Source organism: Toxorhynchites rutilus, chromosome 3, assembly GCF_029784135.1.
Source record: "Toxorhynchites rutilus septentrionalis strain SRP chromosome 3, ASM2978413v1, whole genome shotgun sequence".
NCBI lineage: Eukaryota > Metazoa > Arthropoda > Insecta > Diptera > Culicidae > Toxorhynchites > Toxorhynchites rutilus.
In genome coordinates, this window is record NC_073746.1 from 175,096,969 (window position 1) to 175,121,046 (window position 24,078).

A 24,078-nucleotide genomic window follows, 5' to 3' on the forward strand; every position below is an offset into this window, starting at 1 on the left:
CGGTATACGTCTGCCCGGGGCGTTACGTTTGCCTGGGGCGATACGTTTGCCCGGTTAATTCTTGTTTTGAAATACAATACCGCGCCACAATATTTATAGCCTACTACACATTTTATAAGCGGTGGTTTCTGTTGCAGTCGTTTTCTGTGGCGATTTATTCCGGGAACCTCCAAACCATATGCAAGGTACCGGTATAACTTCGTTTGTCATTCGAGATACACCGAAAGCTGGTACCCAAACAGAAGAACCATTTGCACAACCGAGACCGAGCATAAACATTCATTCGCTGAGACCACGGGCGAGAAAGAGATGCACACACACAACACAGCTTTCCAACACTTCCATGATGATGAATGGATGGGTGTGTGTATGGGTGCAGCTGTAGCTGTAGTTTATGCTCCATGTCGCAACTCCGACTTCTATTCGTTCGCCAAAACGAATCAGTTGCTTCCAACTCGTTCGTCAGAAAGGACGTTCATAGAATAAAACGGGACGACGTTTTCAGGACTTTTTCATACTGTCGTTTTTTGGTCCATTTTCTAAGTGAAGCAAATTGTGTAATGTGATGCTCGTTGCGCTGTATCTGGAAACATAATCGATACCATCAGGAACCAGGCTGTTTATGATTCGTTGCATCAACGTGTGCGATCGTGGATGATTGAAGTGATCGTGATCTGTTTTTTTAAATGATCGGAAATTCAGTATCAAGTGTCATTGTTTTTGGTTGAATGTTTTACGGCTCATCGAAAGCCAGGAAATTGGTGAAGCACTACAGCTGAGATTTTCTCAGATATAAATGGATTAAACAGTTTTTGTGTTTTTGAGGCAAGAGAGAGAAAAAAAGGAAGGAAGATCCGTTTCCGGTAAAGGTTTTGTGCAAGCAAAGAAGCAAAATAAAATTAAGTGATCAGTGTGAACGATCAAGGAACGATTGGGAACTGATGCGAGATTAAGTTTTGTGGTCGGTAGTATAATAGTGATACAGCATCATGGTACGAAGTCTAGCCCAATGGACCAAAACACTCAGCTTTCCGGCCAGGATTTCGCCTAACCGGAACTCGAAGGAGTGCAACGTGAACGTGTTGCCGATCACACCGCCTCCGGCGCCGCCGAGGAACAAATCAACGACCTCGACGAGCGGCTGCTCGTCCAATTCGTCGACCACTTCTTCCTCGCCGTCACCGCCGCCCAACGTACCGATCACGGAAATTAGCCAAATCGTAAGTATTGCAGATTAGATCAGATGTTTAAGGATTTCAACTGTATATACTAAAGACACTTTCCCACTGGATCAAACGGTTGGCAATGTGTAAACGTTTACTTTATTGAATTTATGTACATCATCTTGCGCGGTGAGATTGATGTTTATTTTCAGAATTCCTCCGAGTTGAGTTATTCGAGGAAGGTTGCTCTCCCACACGCTTTACTCGATCGCTCCTGGAGTCCATACCACTCGCGCATGGTTTAATGATTCCGGGAGGGCTCGGTGCTGCGTTTTAGTACTGCTTTTCCGTTACTTCACAATGTTGTGCTGCAGCTCTCGTTCCTCGTTCAGAGGTTTGGTTTTGTTTGACCCGATACGATGGGAGCATAACAATAAAAACCAACGAGGAAACGATCGAGGCGGTGGAGAATGGATATGTTTTATTTTTAGTAGTTTTATTTCCACACTTGGACCCCGCCTGGGAATCGAATAAAATTTCATTGATGAGCGAGTTGTTGAGTTGTGCATTGTGCCCTTTACATTTTCGGCATACATCTTCCCGGTAATCAGAAGCTGGGATCGGCTGAAGGCCAACCGAATCCCAATTTGATAACAGAGCTTTGTTTGTAGTTAGAGTGAAGTAAGTGAAGCGCAATCGTCGTCACACGATTATCAAAACAGGTCACGGGCTCCGTAGGATTGTCTGAACAACAACTTCGAAGAAGTAGGCAGGAGTTGCACATAGTTTGGCAATGTTCAGCTTCAGCCAATCTCCGAGGAAAAGAGGACAAGTAAGTAACAATGAAAAAAAGGTTCCCATGCGCATGATGTGATGGAAACGGAGGTGAGGCGCAAAGGTGTAGCATACGAAGAATGGAAACGACTCGGGCAGGTCTGTGGCGAACCTGTCGAGACACGTTCGAACTCACGACCGAGCAACGTTTGCATCTCACCCATCCGCTTGCCCAGAGGTGCCAGATCTACGGATCTGTTTGATTTTGTTCCACCCGCATCCGTATTCACCCGACCTCCCGGATCCGTTTTAAAGTATATGGTGTTTCTCTTTGTTTCGAATCAAGATATAATGATATCGCGTCAATCAATGTTGATATAAGTGATCTGTTGATCTGAAGCACATCAAAATCTAGGGATTTACTAAAAATCTGACATCACTGATCCACTGCCGCCTAGTGCTGGCGACGATGACGAATTAGCGATGACAGAGCGATCTTTGTTTTTATGCTGAATTTATCTTCGCGAGGTTCACGGTCCCCGAACCCCGTGATCCATTCTGGTCGGCAGGAAATAACCTGTAAATTATGAATTGTTCCAGCTACATACCAAAAAAAAAACGGGAATCACTGGAGATAGAGCAATAGCAAGACCAACTACCATCGCGAAATGGCCGGTCGGATCAATTGGATCACGGCGCGTCACTTCCGATCGAGCCTGTAAACTTGATGAAGCTTCCTTGGGTTGCTTTTTTTTCTCTCGCGTGGTTCCCGGAATAAATCGCCACAGAAAACGACTGCAACAGAAACCACCGCTTATAAAATGTGTAGTAGGCTATAAATATTGTGGCGCGGTATTGTATTTCAAAACAAGAATTAACCGGGCAAACGTATCGCCCCAGGCAAACGTAACGCCCCGGGCAGACGTATACCGTCCGACGCTCGCTAGAGCTCGGTCGGACATTGCTAAAGGATCGTATCCTATGTTTCAAACTAACCGGGCAATCAGTGGATCCCAGGTTTGCGTGCGAGACACCGCCGCTTCCGACGGCGGGTCGGCGGTGGACTCGGATTGCGTCATCTTGGCGGCATGGGCCGCCTCGATTCCTTATCCTCGCCAAATGGGGACTTCGTCCCCATTACATTGTCCTCAGAATAAATTTCGAAAAACGAGAACAAGAGAATAAATTTATAATAGAAATGTGAGGCACATGATGTTTTTCCCGCGCCAAATATTTCTAGCCTACTACACTTTTTCTAAGCGGTTGTTTCTGTTGCAGTTGTTTACTGTGGCGATTTATTCCGGTCACCCTCTCGCGTATCAACGACTCAATATCCGCTCCATATTGGCTCCGATTTTTATACAATGGGTCATAAATATTCGATCGTCGTTATAATCATTTCTGCTTCCCAATGCAACACACCGCAATCCGCGATCCCACCTTGACTGGGCTCTGTCAGAGCGTCCGGTCGATTGGTATGCACAATTAATTCCAAACTCCAGTCTCTTTAGACGTTCGCGTTCTGATGAAGTCGTCTAGATTTTCTCACACCACATTCCACAAGCCGCCCATATCGGGGAAGGATGATAACGACGCGACGCGCGGTTTTCAAGCGGCCGCCACCACGCATTGTACCCAATTATTTAATTATTCTACCATATCTATTTCGACGGCTGTTACAATAACAATTAAGCCAATCCATCCCGGCGTAAAACAGTCTGTATGTGAAATGCATTGATATTTTCGTTAATTTTATTACCCCGAGTCAGGTTGGAAACAATCCTAGTGATTCCGAACTCCAACCTTTCCCCCAAACTTCTCTCTAATTAGAATTGACACTGCATATGTCTCATCAATTATGGTTCAATTGTATGGTTCAAATCGTTTTAATTGAAATGGAACATTCAAGAAGCCGGTTCTACATATTTATTGTTCATCCAAAGCATGTAGGAATTTTTATCGATGCCGGCACGGTCGTACAGAAAAAAACGACAAAAAAGCAACACATATTTATTATAATGCAACAATGTTTCGTTTTGGTTTTTGTGTAGCACAAATTTTTGAACGAACTCAATTAGTGCCGCGAGAATGCAAGACAGTCATGGCCAAAAAACGCCATGACTGTCATTCGCAGGTTTTGCAATGGCAGCTAATTGTTTTTTCTCGCTTTCTTTATTTCAGTTTATTCAATCAAGTCTGAGGAAAATTGTGAAGTGATAGAAGAATCATGCTCTCAATACTGTAACAAAATAGCTCCTGTATCTGTTAATACCATTTTGTTCGTATTTCTTCATATCAGACTCAACTGTTCTTGACATTTTCAGATACTCGAAGATTTTACCTCCGTATTTGTAGCGATCAAAATGACGCCCTCGCGTCCAAATTGAACTGACGGGAGCTAACATATCGTGTTCCCCATTCACAGTTCTGCTTGAAAATTTCCTAACGATCTCAGCATCATTCAAAGCACTCAGCAGGACGCCCTTGAGCGAAAGTGTGCCAATTTGGTTCCAGGATCCAAACTATGGGTCTACTCCAGGAAACGAGTCGAACGTTTTTACGCTCATTTTGTTTTTAGTATTCTAGGAGTCGAGCTCGACGAAAGACAAACTCGACCGCGATCCCGTGAGTCAGTCGATTCTTATTCGTCTAGTTTATTTTGATATGTTTTTTTACCTTGTTGTAAAAGCATCGATATCCCTTTGCTCGGCATTTATCTTTAGAAATTGTATTAGGTGTCGTGCACATATTACGTAACGCTAAAAATCCAGATTTTGGACGTAATGCAATTTCCTATCTCTAATACGCAGTAAGTAATGCAACCTGGACCCACTAACCCCCCCCTTCCTTCTCGCGTTACGACGCCTTATGGCTGAACTAGAGTTACCTAGGAATGTAAGTTCTCAACTGTAATCATCAAATTTAATTCAAAAGTTAAGAAATTTTAGAGGTTGTCAAAAACGCATTCGCCAAACAAAACAATCAAATGTAAACATTGTACCCATTCATACCCAGGGATGCCAAGTGATTTTTTGAACATTAACCACGGCACGAAAAGTGTCTTCACAATCATATTGAACGAACAAGAATAATTTATATCTCTTTTTTGAGCGATATTTGACAAAACATACAATGTTTTCTCTTCACGATTTGTATTTCGATGTAATATAATTCTAGCTAGGATTAATGTAAATATTTTGAAATTGATCGCTATAAATGTGAGAAAAACGCTATTACTTCACAGTATAATTATAAAGGTAGATTAAATACATATTGGTTTTTAAAAAAATCGTGATTAAATGAATACACAATGGCCACAAATTTTCCGTAATAACGTTCCTGAAAAATGGAACCATACTCTGGATAAAAAAGTCACAGGAGGGTTGTGTCCGAGACACGACCGCATAGTTGACATAGGATTCCGTTAGGCTATCTGATGATTTTGGATATGTTTGAAGAATTACATCGGTAAACTCTTTGATAATGATTTGGTGGCCTCCTGAAAAGGGCCGTTTTGTTTGGTTGTTTGGTATTGTTTGTTCACTTCACCAGTGTTTAACGAGTGATGATGACAGAAGGATGGTAAACAGCCGTTGGATGGTGCGTATCAGATAAAAGATACCGAAGTGAAACGAGATATGATGAAACCCGCCCTCTGTGATCCTAGATGAGATGTCGAGATAAAGAATAAAAAACTTACCAATGTAATATAAGATAGATACCAATACCGAACACAATTATCAATTTTTCTCAAAAGTAATTTTCATTTATGATTTTTACTTTCTAAGTATTTATTCAACCCAATGCGAATTTTAATTGGACTAACAACACCTAATACAATATGTAGAACAATCACTTTTTCGAATATTTGTCCATTTTTTAAATTTTTCTCGCCGTATAAACTTTCCTTGGGTGAAAATGAACACACAAAAAATAGACAGCCTAAACCAAATGACCCGTTCTCGAACGGGAACACACCTTGGTTTTTATTTATGAAAATGGAAATAAATCGTTTTATACATCAAGTCCTTTTTTTAAACAACTGCTACCATATACAATTTTACACTTACACTTGTGCTGAATTTTTCACAATACAGTCATTGATATGAAATTTCACGAAGCAAACAACATTAAAGTTCCAAATTTAAATTTTATTCGCTAGAATTAATCACCTTACTTGCAATATAAAAATGCCTCCGACTTTCATATATTTACAACACCGATTTCCTCCAGGCAACTTGGTTTTGATGTCTCTGTTAGGGAATACATTTCGATAGGAACAAACATTCCCCCTATTTTGATGTATTTGCAATGTCAGAGTTGTTGCTTGCATTGTTGTTGAACACATAATTTGTACACAGATATCAACTCAGGTTGTCTGAAAAATTACTAAGATAAGATACTCTAATAATTTGTCTGTGAGCGGTAGAGTCTTGCTCTTTTGTTTTGGCCATGGCTTTCACAATATCTGATCACTGATGAAAACGACTTTACAGATGGATAGTTCAACAATTTCTGTTTTAATAAAAAATAGTTTTCATGCTAAAATACCTTTTTTCGTGTTAGTACCTCATCTTTAGCCCTTTATTGCGTTATCCGTGATTTTCGTTATACGCAGTGATCTAGCCCGATTATTTCGCGGATATTCGGGGTTCTACTGCATAAGTTAAATAAAATTACCCCCTTTGAAACAAAAGGAATGAGCGTAACACGATATGTAACGAACAATTAGTCGACAATGGGAGTAAAAACGCGAAACCAAGCCGGTACTTAGTGAATGGCGGCCTCAACCACGAGCGGTCGATATAATGTTGAAAATGAGGTAGAATCTTCTCGTACTTGGTCCAGTGGCTCATATATTCTTACAGCATCCCTGCTGAACTGCTACAATAGTGCTGATTTTCTACAACTGAATGGCGAAAATACTTATGATATATTTACTTGTTTAGTTGTAAGGTGGCTCCTAAGTGCTCAGTTCTTGATATTTTCAAAACCAAGATGTTTTCCCTTTTACTTCAGCCATTTCCGTCATTCCCGATTGATTCCATTTAATCGATCAGGATGAAAAGAAATCAGTATATTATCAACACATACGCATTCTGCTTCGTTCATTTCTACGTTTGTAAAGCATTAGTTTTCATAGACAATTGATACTGTTCGAATGGGTTTCATTATTTTTCATAGTTAAAATGCCTCATTACACATGCGGAAGGACGCCTTTTATCCGTTTCATCCACATTATCGCGTCTTTTGGCTTGTAACGCCTAATTATTCGGCTGGCTCCTGTTGCGTTTGACTTGTATCCTCATGAAGAAGTGCCTTCAAATCTGCATCTTCAAATATTTTCACCTTTCCGGGATGCAACATATCATAGATCCTAAAAAATTTCACTTCTGAAGCATGGAAACCATTCGCGACACGTTTCTATAACTGATATCGGTTCCACCGTAGGTATCAACAATCTTTCAATGTGCTTCAGACGGAGACTTCTTCGATAGGCAAAACTTCCCTCAAATGACGATCTGTCGGTTCGAATGTCTTCATTTTCACGCACAAAATAAACCTGACTGCGATAAAAGCTCTAAATCATTACGATTGATGATGGTGAAGTGTTGTGACATTTTTGATGCGACCCTTTTCACCAAAAAATTGTAATGGGTTGTATCTAGGACACGACCGCAGTTTTCGACGTAGAACTACGGAACTATATTATTATATCCACTTGTTTCTTACTTCTGATATTATTTTAGAATGTATCGAAATTTTTGTAATATTTTTATAACTATTTTTATTTTATTTTAACTATTATTACTCCAGTAGACTCGCATCAGACTTACTCCTTCCCACTCAGATATCGATCACAAACTATGAACCCTTTTGCTCCTATATTCCGCTTGAGATGTGATCGAACCCCACAACAAGCAACAGTAAGGTTACCCTACTGGAATTTGAAAACATACTTTCATGAATTATACGTTTATCTAAATAAATGCAGTGTATATCTATATTCCAAAATTCTGGATACTCTTCCATATCCGCACTAGCACGAAAAATTCTCGTATGCTGCTTTTCTCTGTCGTAACAAACCTCGATACAGAGGGCTTCCTCTCTTTGTATCGAGCTGTGTGTGTATGTGTGTGAAATTTAGACATGAATGATATCCGCTCGTTGTGTTATGCTAGCTCACTTGCATCTGTGTTTTCATTCTATTGTATTTTTGGTTTCCGCTCTAGTCCTGAGAAGCCCTAGCCCTTGTGGAAAGAAACTCTATTCCATACTCCTCCTTCACCCGACAAGAAAACAATCCTCTCCCGCTCGACGCTCTGCGGCAACCATGTTGCTTCGATGACCACAAAACGAGAAGTGCTGTGGCTTCAATTCGAGTCGATTCTTTGTTTTTAAGAGGCTTTAAACTTTGCAGTTCATTTGCCTCTAAGGGTGGCTTTAAATCGCGGATGGCTTATTTAAACCAAATATATTGAAAACTGGCAGAAACTAATGTATCAGTTGCTCGTTATTGACAGCTCTGCTCGGGAATGCACACAAATCGGCGGAACAAATGTATGGGAATGTGAGAATGCTTCCAGTTTTCATTAATTTAAACTGTTTAGGCATTAGTGGATTGTACTGTATAGTACATCAAACGAATCTTATAAAATTTCCGATTCCATTGGTGTGCAAATTATCAGAATTTGTTCGCTGTGAAAATAGTTATTAACGACAACTTTATTTCACAAAAACGTGACCTGTTTTCTGATTTGGCGCACTTCCTGAAAGACGTAGTTCTACGTCAAAAATGCAGCTGGAAACACATAATGAGAAAGGACGAATTGCAATGTTCACACCTTCTGTGCACTTCTAGCATCAGCAATAGTTAGTCGCGTTCAATTTCATTAATAAGTTTGAATAAATGTACCTGAGGGATTTGATGTTAACAAGATGGATAACTATTTAATGTGTTTTTCCCAAAAATAAGGGAAGATAGAAGAGAAGCGAAGAAAATCAAATACAATGGCAGAATCGACCAGTTCTGGCGGATTATGCGTAGCTTTGTTTTGATGTAATCAGGACTAGGATTTTGGTGCATAGGATCAATTATTCAATTTGTACGGTGATAGACATTAGTTTAGCCGCACTTGAAAAAAAAACTTGAAACACTTACAAAACAACTAGGAATGTTCTTTTTATCGGGATACTTATTTGCTGTAGTGGTAGTATATTTAAGTCAATTCTATTGAAAGGATGTGCGCCACAATCACACACACAAGGCGTCATCGGTGGATATAAACATTGAAACGTTTTTACCCGAGACATACGTTTAGCCGCAGGGCATAAAAATCGAGTTTTCGCATAATCACCAAGCCTTTATCTGTGTTTTTTGAAAAAAATACTTGGGAATGTTCAATTTACAAAATAAATATTAGATGTGCAACGTAAGAAGTTGGTCAGATTAGCAGTGTATATCTATATTCCAAAATTCTGGATACTCTTCCATATCCGCACTAGCACGAAAAATTCTCGTATGCTGCTTTTCTCTGTCGTAACAAACCTCGATACAGAGGGCTTCCTCTCTTTGTATCGAGCTGTGTGTGTATGTGTGTGAAATTTAGACATGAATGATATCCGCTCGTTGTGTTATGCTAGCTCACTTGCATCTGTGTTTTCATTCTATTGTATTTTTGGTTTCCGCTCTAGTCCTGAGAAGCCCTAGCCCTTGTGGAAAGAAACTCTATTCCATACTCCTCCTTCACCCGACAAGAAAACAATCCTCTCCCGCTCGACGCTCTGCGGCAACCATGTTGCTTCGATGACCACAAAACGAGAAGTGCTGTGGCTTCAATTCGAGTCGATTCTTTGTTTTTAAGAGGCTTTAAACTTTGCAGTTCATTTGCCTCTAAGGGTGGCTTTAAATCGCGGATGGCTTATTTAAACCAAATATGTTGAAAACTGGCAGAAACTAATGTATCAGTTGCTCGTTATTGACAGCTCTGCTCGGGAATGCACACAAATCGGCGGAACAAATGTATGGGAATGTGAGAATGCTTCCAGTTTTCATTAATTTAAACTGTTTAGGCATTAGTGGATTGTACTGTATAGTACATCAAACGAATCTTATAAAATTTCCGATTCCATTGGTGTGCAAATTATCAGAATTTGTTCGCTGTGAAAATAGTTATTAACGACAACTTTATTTCACAAAAACGTGACCTGTTTTCTGATTTGGCGCACTTCCTGAAAGACGTAGTTCTACGTCAAAAATGCAGCTGGAAACACATAATGAGAAAGGACGAATTGCAATGTTCACACCTTCTGTGCACTTCTAGCATCAGCAATAGTTAGTCGCGTTCAATTTCATTAATAAGTTTGAATAAATGTACCTGAGGGATTTGATGTTAACAAGATGGATAACTATTTAATGTGTTTTTCCCAAAAATAAGGGAAGATAGAAGAGAAGCGAAGAAAATCAAATACAATGGCAGAATCGACCAGTTCTGGCGGATTATGCGTAGCTTTGTTTTGATGTAATCAGGACTAGGATTTTGGTGCATAGGATCAATTATTCAATTTGTACGGTGATAGACATTAGTTTAGCCGCACTTGAAAAAAAAACTTGAAACACTTACAAAACAACTAGGAATGTTCTTTTTATCGGGATACTTATTTGCTGTAGTGGTAGTATATTTAAGTCAATTCTATTGAAAGGATGTGCGCCACAATCACACACACAAGGCGTCATCGGTGGATATAAACATTGAAACGTTTTTACCCGAGACATACGTTTAGCCGCAGGGCATAAAAATCGAGTTTTCGCATAATCACCAAGCCTTTATCTGTGTTTTTTGAAAAAAATACTTGGGAATGTTCAATTTACAAAATAAATATTAGATGTGCAACGTAAGAAGTTGGTCAGATTAGTGATTTACGTAGAGTTTAAAATAATGGCGAAAGGCATTCTATTGACGGAAGAGGGGCGGAAAATAATAAAGATATTTAGTGAACAAAAGTTTTCTAATCGCTTGATCGTAACAAAAATTGGTCTATCTGAGAAAGTGGTACGGAAATTCTTTAAATAGTGCCAGAAATATGGGATATAACGACCAACAAATGGGAACACCAAAGTTACTTTGCGTCTTAAAGGTCGAATAAGACACGAAGCAACCAGGAAACGATGTCCTGCTCATACATTAAGGCAGAATCGGTTGTTCCAGTAACGAAGAGGCATATTGCGCGCATCTTGAATGAGTCACCAAACATCATGTGGAAGAAACTTCAAGGGAAGCCGAAACTGACCAGAAGCAGAACCAGAACCATCTAATTTTCGCGCGGCAATACATGGAATGGAAACTAGAATGGAGAAATGTTATATTTTCCGGCGAATCAAGTTCAATTTGGATGGTCCGGACTGTTACAGTTGCTATTGGTACAATTTAAGTCAACGGCATGTCGTGAGATCGAAGCGAAACTTTGGGGGCGGAAGTTTGACAGTGTGGGGAGCCGTTTCCTATCACAGCAAGCTTCTCATTTGTTTCTTTTTCATCCGAATGAACTCCGAAAAGTATCTTCAATTACTGGAGGACGTTTTGATTGGCCATATTGAGAATAACGCTACCGAGGATGTCGTTTTTTCAGCAGGATTATGCATAGATCCACGTTTCCGAGCAATCGAAGGCATGGTTTGCCGAAAAGGACATTCCGCTTCTTGAATGACCTGCTGGCAGTCGGTTGCAATCCCATTGAGAACCTATGGAGAATCTTGGCCGAGATGATTTATGCAAACGGATGACAATTTGACAACATTTTCAGTCTCAAGGCAGTAATTAAGGAATTGGTCTATAATCAATATAGCAACACTTTAAAAGCTGTCTGACTCGATGCCAAATCGAGTTTTCAAAGTGATCCGAAATGGAGGTGGACATACTAAATATTAGCTACCGATTGGACTCGAAATTTGCCGCATAAATTTTCTTTTATTTAAATTTCTGGATGCGGCTAAACGAATGTCCACCCTGATTCCACATATTTGAATTACTTAGAAAACAAAAAGTGAATTTATACTTTTTTTTTTAGAATGAATTCGGTGAAAATAAACAATAATCGTCTTTTATGAGCAAAACTGTACAAAGAATTGATTTATTTTTAAAAATATTGAGGAAAAATAGGGTGCGGCTGAACGAATGTCTACCACTGAAGTTTTCGTCCAATGATTTTGGGTGGTGGCTTGTTTGCTTGTTATTAACGGTTATTTCATATGTTTCGTATTGGATTGCAATTGAACCAAAATAGAAACTAGCTTTCCTGTAGCGAGTGCGCACCTATCGAACCAATCAATCGAACATAACACAATAACTATTATCTTCGAGTTAAATCTTCGTCTGCGTCTAATTCCGATTATGAGTTTACGAACATTTTAATCGATGTGTTGTATAATCATCCGCTTCGGATGCTGCACTGCAAAAATCTCCTTCCTCATCAATATTTCACTTTCAAATGAATTTTCACAAAAAGTGTTTCAAGTGTCTGAAATTTCAAGGTCCGTGGCCGCAGTCATTTTTCCAGCACCAGCAGAGTTTTTAATTTATGGATTAAATACTTCCATGTCTCCACACGCTAGCCCAGAAAAAAAAGTCAGCGACAGCCACTAAAATACGGTAAGTCACCCGTGAATGATTTATGCTGTGTGTCTGCCCCGTTGAGTGTAATGACAGAAGACTGTGTTGGAAACGCGCGTGAGCTAATGAAGAAATTCACCAGCAGCAGTAGCGGCGCCCATGTGCATTGGAAAATAGCCTTTCTCGTCTCGCGCCTTTGGAGCCATTGTTTTGAACCTAGTCGCCATGACGATGGCGATGGGTCCAGCGCACCCGGTTGGGTTTTGAAGTGCCCTCAACCGTCAAAAGAAGGAAAAAGCAGGGTGAAAAGCGCTTTCCAATTCGCGTATGTAAATCTGCCGCGTGATTGCGGTGGCGGCGGCGGAAACCGTCGAAATGGTTGTTTAATCTAGGCAGCAGGAATGGGAATGTGTGCAATAAATGTGTCCAAAGCAGGATGGCTGTTTAATGGGTTTGTGCAAATATACATCATGAGCTGCGCAAAAACGGTCTACCGTTAGAATATCAAAAGGTAAACATTTAAAACACGGTGGACTTCTTCGATGTTACCACCGAGTGATGAAGATTTCACTTATCTTGTGCAGGGCGCAAACGATGTTTATCGGAGTAGATGTTGCTAACGGTGGTTTCGTTCTAGGGATTTGTCCAAGATGTAGGAATGTTTAAATCAACAGTTGAAGAAGTGTTTGTCAATTGATGATAAATTCGAACTGTCATGGGAAAATCAACTTGAAACTGTTTTGTTTCATTTCGAACGGAAATAAACAATAGTTGCTCTAACGCAATGAACCAGTGAAGCGAACGCCTTCTCCAATAATCAAAAGCGACGAATAATTAAGTATTCGATTGAATCAGTGTGGGTCAATTTGTTGCCTTTTCTCTCCCGTAGCGCGCCGTCGATCAAGGGAAGAGGAGAGAACACCAAAGAAACAAGTTTCTCCGGGGGTTCAGCGCCTCATTTCCGGTGACCCTTGCGCATAATGCAAAGGCACCGCGCGCTCAATTCCACACATCCGATCAAGCAAACGCGATTCAGGTTGTCTCGATTGCGTCGTTCTTTATTATGGCCGGATCAGAACGATCAGAACGGAAAGAAATTGTGTGTGTACCCGAGGGGTGAGAGCGTGACCCCGCGCTTCTTATTTGTGTTTTTTAATTGTACTGATTAGTGCTTCGCATAAAAAGTTAGCCCGGAATGTCTCTTTCCGGCGGATCATTGAACTGCGACTTATGTGATATGCTGATAAAGCGAAGCACGGTGAGCTTTGAAGCTATTGCATTTACCGTACACAAACCCTTTACAGATACCGTCATGCGGGGCTTTATTCGACACTTTTTTTATTTATTATTCAACTGATAAATGTTTCAACTTTAACATATTCTACCTACAATATATAATAATATTTTCACATATATTAACATTTCATATACAGGTCGGACTCGATTATATACAGACTCGATTATATGTGATTCGATTATATACAATTTTGGACTGTGTATAATCAGTTTGGACAAAAAATATTTTTTTTATATTTCAAATGTGGCATATTCTACCTACAATATATAATAATATTTTCACATATATTAACATTTCATATACAGGTCGGACTCGATTATATACAGACTCGATTATATGTGATTCGATTATATACAATTTTGGACTGTGTATAATCAGTTTGGAAAAAAAATATTTTTTTTATATTTCAAATATGGCTTATTCCAAAAAGAAATGTAACCTTTCAGCGTTAAGTTGAAGTTGAAGGGTCTATTACATGTACAGTGGGGTAAAAATCGTGATTTTTGAAGATTTTGCTTGAATTTTCATCAGGAATTGTATATATCGATATTGCAGTCAAATTAAGAAAGATAGAAGTTGGGTGTCAAAGAACAAATTGTAGAGCGGTTAAAGAACTTCGATTTAATTGATAGAAACAATCTAGTTTAATATAAATTTTTTGGATAAAATTAATTATAACACATTAAAAATTATTAACTTTTAAGTTTTTCACTCCCAAAATGTTATTAAAATCCACTAATATAGTTGTTCCACTAATAAATCCTGTACTAAATTTTCTCATCTTCCAAATGAAAGCATCAGAATCGTCTTACGTAACGTACTTTTTAATGTAGAGCCAGTTTGAGAGTCCGAAACAAAAAAAAGTTCTATAATTCTGTCTATTCTGTCGTTGTTGAAATTCGAACATATGCGTAGGAGGATAATCTGGATAAATTAATTTTCTTTCGTGTTTTCTGACTTTAAGGGGATGAATCAAAAACCAAATCCTTTTTTTATTTTCAAAAATCGAAAAATATATGCAAAAGAAAACAAATAAAAAAAATTTGTTTTGACTCGATTATATACAGGACTCGATTATATACAGTGAAAAGAAATAAAAAACTGTATGTAATCGAGTCCGCGCTGTATAAGCAAAAAATGCTGAGGATATTTCCTATTAATTTGTGTAAGGTATCAAAATCTATCAAGAGAAGAATTGAAACTACCGTTCAAAATCTTCTTCCGTCACCTAAAACATTATATCGAACGGTTTGTTGTAGTCCTACGTCAAAATGCTTCGAAGAACGGTGGAAAGATTGGAATGTTCAATAATTAGAGACTCATGCTTTGCTAATCTGCTCATTTCCCTTACCATCGCTTCCATACACAACATATAACACTACTGAAGTAGAAATTCCTTATCTTTTATTGACAAACATCGAATTTCTACCCGAACCAAATCAAAATTTCCCACCACCCGACATTGAGCCACCGAATCATTTCTTCTGGTTATGTGGATTGACGTTATGCACAATGTTTGTGCGTCTATCTTATCGGTTGTTCGTCATTCTGTTTTGATTTCTTTTCTGTTCGAGAAAAGATTGTCGTTGGAAACTTCTCAAATACAAAATACCATTGCTGATCATAACATCAACGCTCTTGACCCTACAAGTAAATACTTTTTAGTTTTGTATGAACCTCACAGTTACTTAGAAATATTTTTCTTCTCTCTCTTCATTTCAGATCTATCCAGATCCCGAATCTGAGAAGGCCATCATGGGATCGCTGGTGTTCTGCATCCACCACAAACAGGGCTGCAAATGGTCCGACGAACTGCGCAAACTTAAGGTGATTATCCTTTCTGATATATTATATTACTTACAACATACAAATTTAGAATTCTTTGAAAGATATCAACATTCTAAGCAAAAAATAGCACTGCTTACCTTTTTCATCACGTTTGTCTTGAATCTGACGCATAATAAGTCACAAAGTTCCAAAGCTTACAAAGCAAAGCGCAATGAATCGCTTTAAGGACGATTTCTTCAATAACCTGAGGGCTCACGATTTGACAGTCGACCGGGTACACAATTGGTTTTGCATTTGTTTGACTCCAGGAATGGCTCCCAAAGAAACATGCTGGAGAGAGGAAAGATACTGCAGGAACCAAAGTTAATAGAAATTGAATACCTCTTTCATGTCGTGTACCAATGATTATTTTATTTTAAGATATGTTGCGATAAATTATTCTAATAATATTTAACGAAGGAATCTTTCATCTGTTTCTTGCGTCAATAACATACCGACGACCAACTTTTCCCGTGGTCAACTGTTTACCACCAAACACACCATTTCTTATATAACAAAATTTATTAATCGTGCATCACTCGAGTGCGGACTGTCCGATTAGAGCTGTATCTATTTTATTGTGTTCATCTTCGCTCATAAAAAATGTTACCATGACAAAATTTAGTAAGTTTTTCCTTTAAAAAATGGGAAAATTGTGAGAAATTTGTTCAATTGAAATCCGGTATTTAGATTGGAATTCGTGTTGAGAGCATTAAGCTTAGTGTTCCTTTGTTGTAAAGTGAAATGATAATGGATTTTTAGGTGGAATAAGTACATTATAATACGTATAAATATAATCTTCAAAAACACAAAAAATCAATCAATTCATAAATTCAAAAATAAAAAAATAAAAAATTAAAGATGTTAAAAATCAGAAACTAGAAAACTATTAGAATATAAAAATTCCTAAAATTTCAAAATTTGAAAACTTGAAAATTAAATCAAGCATCCGAAATTCGAGGATAAATATTCGTAAATTCAAAATTCAAAAATACGAAAGTTTCGAAAAATATAAACGTAAAAAATCTGAAATTCGTAAATTCTAAAAAAAATTAAATTCATTATAAAATTATAAATTCAGAAATTATTATTAAAGATTCTATAATTTAGAAGCAAACCAATAATTCTACATTTCTAAAATTCTGAAATTCGAATATATTATAACTTTAAAACCCTGAAGTTCTAAACTTCTCAAATTCTAAATTTGAAGGTCTGAAAATACAAAAAATCAAAACAATCTAAAATTGAAATATTCGAAAACCGAAAGCAAAAAAATAATTAAAAAAAGGAATACTAAAATTCCAAAAGTTTGTAGATTCAAAAATTGAACATTAATATTGAAATTTTAAATTTTTTTCTAAAATTTTCAAAAAACTCAAAATTATACTTTTTTTATTTTCAAAATTTTGAATTGAATTCTTAAGTTTTTGAGTTTTAATTTTTTTGGATTCCAATTTTTTTAAAGCGTTAAATAAAAAAATAAGAATTCAATTCAAGCACTTCAAAATTTAAAACAAAATAAAATTCAAAATTGAAAAACTCTAAAACATTACAATTTGAAATTTCAAACACATGAAATTTAAAAACTCAGAAATTGAATACTTGAAAAATCGATAATATAAAAATTAAAAGTTTTAAAAATTCATAATTCATCAAAAAAAAATTGGATTTTTAAATTTTATAATTTCAAAATTTGAAAAACTAAAAAAATCATAAATCCGGGTGTTCGAATATTCAAAAACACAAATTCAAAGATTGAAAAAGTTCACAAAATTCGAAGTATGAATTGAATTCTTAAATTTTTAAGTTTTAAGTTTTGAATTTTTTGCATTTTTGAATTCAAAAATTGTTCAGTGTTAAATTCAATAATTCGATTCAAAAACTATGAAAATTAACACATTCAAAAATAAAAAAAAAAACAAAATTGAGCAATTCCAAAATTTTAAAACTCTGAAAATTAAAATTCAAAACTCAAACTCATAAAATTAATAGTTCAATTAAAAAAATGTAAAATTTAATTAACCGGTTGTTCAAAAATTCTAAAAACTTTGCAATTTAAAAATCATACAATTACAAATTCAAAATTTCAAAAACTTTACAATTCGAGAATTCAAACATATAAAAAAATCAATACAGGTCGGAATCGAATCACACGATTATATACAGCTTGGAAAAAAATATTTTTTTTTATATAAGCTAAGGTGACATTTAAGTGGCTATTACATGAACAGTGGGGTAAAAATAGCGATTTTTGAAGATTTTGCTTGAATTTTTACCAAGAATTGTTTATATCGATATTGCAGCCAAATTAAGAAAGATAGAAGTTGGATGTCAAACAACAATTTGTGGAGTGCTTAGAGAGCTTCAATTTAATTGATAGAATCAATCTAGTTTAATATATTTATTAGGATAAAATTAATGATAACGCATCAAAAATAATTAACTTTTAAGTTTTTCACTTTCAAAATGTTATTAAAATCCACTAATTTAGATGTTCCACTAGTATATCCTGTATTGAATTTTCTCATTTTTTTAAAGCAAAGCAACAGAACCGTCTTCCGTCGCGTACTTTTTAATGTAGAGACAGTTTGAGGCAACAGAATCCGAAATAGAAAAAAAGTTCTGTAACTCTGTCATTGTTGAAATTCGACCATATGCGTAGAAGGATTTTTTTCCTCATATATGATCGTCTATCACCTCCTGAGAGAATCTTGATAAAATTATTTTTTACATGTGAGAAAGGTGTTTTCTGACTTTAAAGGGATGAATCAAAAATTAAATTCCTCTTTTATATTCAAAACATCAAAAATACATGCAAAAAAAAACCAATGAAATTTTTTTTTGTTGACTCGATTATATACAGGATTCGATTATATACAGTGAAAAGAAATAAAAAAACTGTATATAATCAAGTCCGCCCTGTGATCCAAAATTTTAAATTTTGGTAATTCTAAATTTAAAAAATTTTAAAATTTAAAGAGCTAGAAAATCAAAAGTTCGAGAATTATAAAATTCAAAAACTCAGAAATTCAAAAATGCGGTAATTCAAATATTCAAAACATTTCTAATTCAAAAATTGTTCAAAGCGCTAAATTTGAAAATTCGACAATCCTTAAACATTATGGTACAAACATTTAATAATTCTAAAATTAAAAAAAAAATTAAAATTCAAAGGTTCGAAAAGAGTTCGAAAATTCAGATCCAAAACATTGAGAATTCAATTCAATAATTTACCAAATCGAATGTTCAAAAATTCTACAAATTTACAATACATTTCAATTCAATTCAAACATTAAAAAAATCCAAAACTTCAATATTCAAAGTTTCAAACGAATAAAATTCATAAATTCCAAAATTTCAAAATTGAACACTTAAAAAAATCAATAATTCAAAAATTTAATATTTTAAAATTTCAATATTTTGTTAATTCAAATTTTCATAAATTCAATAATTCAGATTTCATAACTCAAAAAATTAAAATCAATTCGAGAACATGAAAAACACTGCAAATCGATAATAATAAATAAACAAAAATTTCAAGAATTCCAAGTTTTAAAAATTAAAAAAAAATTGAAAAAACTGGAAAAATGGGTGAATATGGGTTACGACTTAAAGGCGTACTCGATGATATACAAACTCCAACTTCTTTTCACTATTATTAATGGAATCCTGTAGATAATCGTGTAAAAAAAAATTAAATGTTTTATACAGGTATGCAGGCTGCTAATGCTAATTTGTTAAAATTCAGTAGGCATTTGGTTATATTTTTTGGACAAACAATTGGATTCCTCTTTTGACCAAACCGTGTGTGTGCTCTTAATAACCTTAAATTGTTTGAATTCCTGGTCCGATAGTTATGGCTAGCGGAAGGTAGTTGATGGAAATTATTGTTATGAAGGATGTCGCGAACAAAAATAGTTGTTAGCAGGCCGCAAACACCGGTTATTGGAAGAATATTATGGGAACTGTCTGAATATAATTGCAGAGTAGGGAACAATGCTGGGTTTTTAAATATTGTTTTCAAGTATCTATTTCGGAGAGTTTGAAAAATTCGCTCGCGTTCACAGCTCAAGCGGAAACGGGGATGACACAAAACGAGCAGAATAAGCAATGTTCGCTGTTTTGGGTATAGAAAGAGACTGAAAATTTGTCTTTTTGTTCTTCTCTTTGAATTATAGAGACTTAAAACTTTAAGTTCATTCGCCTTTAGCCCTGAGAAGGGCCCTTGTGCAGAAAACTCTACTTCAAATTCCTTCCCAACCTGCCTTGAGAAAGACACTTCATTGTGGTTCAACGCTCCTCAGAAAACCGTGTATGCTTTCGGGATCACAAAACGAAAATCTGTTGAAATTTTCCTCAGAGGAGATGCAATATTTAGACGCTAACGGCAGCGTACTTACTGTGCAAGGGTGGAGTTAATGTCGCGAATATTCTCTTGTCGTTATCCCCTTCGTTTTTTCTATTCTAGCGGCTGCATAAGTTCCTCGTTATTGACAGCACGGTAAGGCAAAAAAATGGACAGAATAAATGTATGGGAAAATCGGAATGCTTCCAATTTTCACCAATTTAAACCATTTAAAGACTATGGGATTGAAATGTATATAAATCTTAGAGAATTTCCGATACGATTGGTATGATAACTTTATTTCATAAAAACGTGATCTGTTTTCTGGCCTGAAAAAAAAGTTATCTACAAAAGTTTGAGCGTAGCGCGCGTGACGCGGATATGAACGATATTGAATTGAATGTTTTCTAAGTGCCAGTCCGGAAATTTTTCGTAAAGGAAATATTCTCGATTTCTCTGGATGAGAATTCATGGTCAATACAAAACAAAGCTGTCGGCTGGACTTGTGCTCTGGTGGACAACTCGGTGGCAAGGTTCTTGTCGGGACCGTATCGGCTTCGTGGCGAGCTTGACTGAGTGTTGGCTTGTCTTTTGACTAGAAATGGGCGATTTTTGTGCAAAGATCGATCTTGACAAATCGATTCCATACGGCGTGAGGATCGATTCATTGATTAGCATCAAAGAATCGATCTTTATCGAATCGATCTTCAACAAATCAAAAGCCTCTAGTTATCGGATTTCAAAAAAAAAAAAACAAATTTGAAAACATAGGTCGGAAAAATCAAAAGAAAAAAATGGTTTTCGCGATTTTTTCTAATCATTCCAAAAAATTGAAAATCGGAATGTAAAGAATCGATCTTCTAAATATCGATCCAAGATCGCCCAATCCTACACACATGAATTTGCGTTCACATAGTGTTAACCAATCATGAACAAACTTCTTCTGTATGTTTTGATCGCTCTAAACCCGTAAAAAATCAGTGGTTGCCACCCAAGAAATATTTGATTGGCACGCAACGAATGCATCTTAGAATATTCTCCAACTTATGATTCTTGAAGAAAATTTATCCTATTACGCTGGAATAAGTCCATATATTGTTAAACACTTGAACATACCCATTCCTACCAGTTTGTAGACTAAGATACTTCGTCCCAAACAAACTTATGAGTATTCACATCATTTGAATTTACCCCCTTGATGCGATGATGCGCCAGTGCAAATAGCAGCTGCACAAAGTTTCTCTCCACACCACCGCGATGACCTTCCGTTGCGGCCTCACCGCACAAAAAAACAAAACTAACTTACAAACACCACGACTCTTCCACTCTTTTTGTGGCTGGAGAATGTGTCTCTCGTTGCACGATTATTATTATTTTTGCTTCGGACATTGGAACAGGTTTAAACACAAGCAATAGAGCAGCAGACCTTTCCTTTTTCGATTAGTAGAGCGGCACCACTCTCAAACCGACTAACAACCAGATTTATGAAAAGCCGGTTAGGTAGGGCCCACGCAAAAATGTGCATTTACCTTTGCGCGAGAATGTGATATCCTGTCGAGCCTCAGACAATTCTGTTTGACCTAGAATGAGTTGATGATTCGTTGGCTCGTTGAATAAAAAACACTTGAATATCGTGTCGCTAATGTTCGATTTTCTCTCATCTCTTCTTTTAGGCCCATCTGAACACCTGCAAGCACGATGCGATTCCCTGCCCGAACAAATGCGGCTCGCAGATCCCGCGGGTCATGATGACGGACCACCTGGCCTTCACCTGCATCTTGCGTCGTGCCATCTGCGAGTTTTGCAACGTGGAATTCACCGGTATCGGCCTCGAGGAGCACGCTGGAACGTGCAGCTCGGAGCCGATCTACTGCGAGTCGAAATGTGGAGCGCGTGTTGTGCGCGGCCGCATGTCCATTCATCGGGCTAAGGATTGTGCGAAGCGGCTGCGTCGTTGTCCGCACTGCAGCCGTGAGTTCAGCGCCGACACGCTGTCCGCTCATGGGGCCACGTGCCCACGTAGTCCAGTGCCATGTCCACAGCGTTGCGATGCGGGTCCGATGGCTAGGTCGGATCTGGAGGCACATCTGCGTGATGAGTGCAAGGCACTCGCCGTCCCGTGCACCTTCAAGGAGGCCGGTTGTCGTTTCAAAGGACCACGTCACCTGCTGGAAGCCCACCTGGAAACGAATACCTCCGCCCATCTGTCGCTGATGGTTGCCCTGTCGAGTCGTCAGGGACAACAAATCACCATGTTGAAGAGCGCCATGGCCAAACTGAGTACCAATTATACGGGGACCCTGCTCTGGAAGATCACCGATTGGTCGGTCAAAATGGTTGAAGCCAAGAGCAAGGATGGTCTCGAGCTGGTCTCGCCACCATTCTACACCAGCCAGTATGGGTACAAATTGCAGGCCTCCATGTTCCTCAATGGCAATGGCCCCGGCGAGGGATCACACGTTTCCGTGTACATCAAAGTGCTTCCGGGAGAGTACGATGCCCTGCTAAAGTGGCCGTTCTCCCACTCGGTAACATTCACCCTTTTCGAGCAAAGCACACTCGGAGGTCAAGGTGGTGTGGCCGAATCGTTCGTTCCCGATCCGTCCTGGGAAAACTTCCAACGTCCATCGACCGAACCGGATGCGCTCGGGTTTGGATTTCCGCGGTTCGTTTCCCACGAGCTGTTGAACCGTAGGCCATTCGTGCGCGATGACACAGTTTTCCTGCGTGTTAAAGTTGACCCTAGCAAAATAGTGGCCGTGTAAATGGAACCATCCACAGAAACAAAACAAAAAAAAGCAAAAGACTCCTAGTTTTAAGAGCGTGTAATACAAACACACACAAACACAACGAGAGAACAATGAACTGCATTTACTCTATAATTCGCATTGTAAATATAGTTAGCGAACATAGTCGTAGTATAAAGAGAGAAAAAAAAACCTGTACATAAATCGAAAAAGAGAGTTCGATCTTCCCCCCATAGGGAGAAAAAGACGCTCACACGAACTGCGGCTTGCACCAAAACCCAAAATAGAGGCGAATGAACTGCAAAGTTTAAAGCCTCTTAAAAACAAAGAAAGAAGAAGAAACCCAAAACACTGTACACACATCCGAGCGAAAGCGCGCGCGAATTCAAACGAATCAGCTTAAAAATCTCAATTTTTATCGTCGATTTGTTATCATAATCCATGTAGATTTAAGTGTGCTCAGGGTTATTCGTTGTTGTAATTTTCTTTCCCCTCTCGCGTACGCAAGGATCGAAAACAGCAGAAACTACCGCTGGAATTATGCCAAAGTTTTGTTTGGATGGCTTTGCGCAGTGCTGGGGCTCCACGCAGCCAGGCAAAGCTCACATCATAATCAATAACTGATCATTCTTTGTCCCCATATATTTTTTCGTCGTTTTTGCTCTCGTTCTCCAGAACCACTGTCATTCAGTTTTCTGGGAAAGATTTTACTGTCAAAATTTTAACTTGAATTAAACTTTGTTTCACGTTTTCTTTCTTCGCTATCACAAACATATGTGTATGATTACGACTGGAGATCAGAGACGAAATTGTTAAAGTGTAGGTGAAAATATCGAGTCATTAGGTTAATTTCATTATTAGTTTGGTTACTTTGCGTTGTTGCCAAGAGGAACTGCATTGAGGCAAAAACAGGCGAATGTTCCCCCTCCCCTATTCATTGAGAAACCATTCTCCTGAGGCCACAGTGTGGGAATCATTTCAAAACATATGTAACAGTAAGAATATTTAACCACGTGTAGAAGTTAAGGATAATATAATTGATAACATTGAAGCAACGAAACAAATACAAACAAAATAACAATGAATATCTGTGTTCCGGTTATTGAGATGACATGCGTCCTTTTGACTAATAGCGAATTCGTTTTTAAAACTGAGTCAGTGCCAAACTGACTCTGTAATAAAAAAACGTTTTCAGTTTCACGAATGCGGTGGTTTGTTGGTGTGCGTTAGCGTAAGAACACACTGGACGGCTTCCCCGCGCGGATTTTGCAATGACAGACCGCCGCGGGGCCTCGATAATGGAATGTGAATGAGA

The 24,078-nt window shown here is 37.7% G+C and overlaps 1 protein-coding gene across 1 annotated transcript; it reads left to right on the forward strand.

Annotated features, from left to right (window-relative positions):
• Positions 1-459: 459 nt before the first annotated feature.
• LOC129779171 (TNF receptor-associated factor 4) lies at positions 460-23,848 on the forward strand. The gene is made up of 3 exons (XM_055786463.1): positions 460-1,220; positions 15,567-15,671; positions 21,690-23,848. The coding sequence occupies exons 1-3, from the start codon at positions 990-992 to the stop codon at positions 22,779-22,781; spliced, it is 1,428 nt and encodes a 475-aa protein (XP_055642438.1). The 5' UTR covers positions 460-989; the 3' UTR covers positions 22,782-23,848.
• Positions 23,849-24,078: the final 230 nt, after the last annotated feature.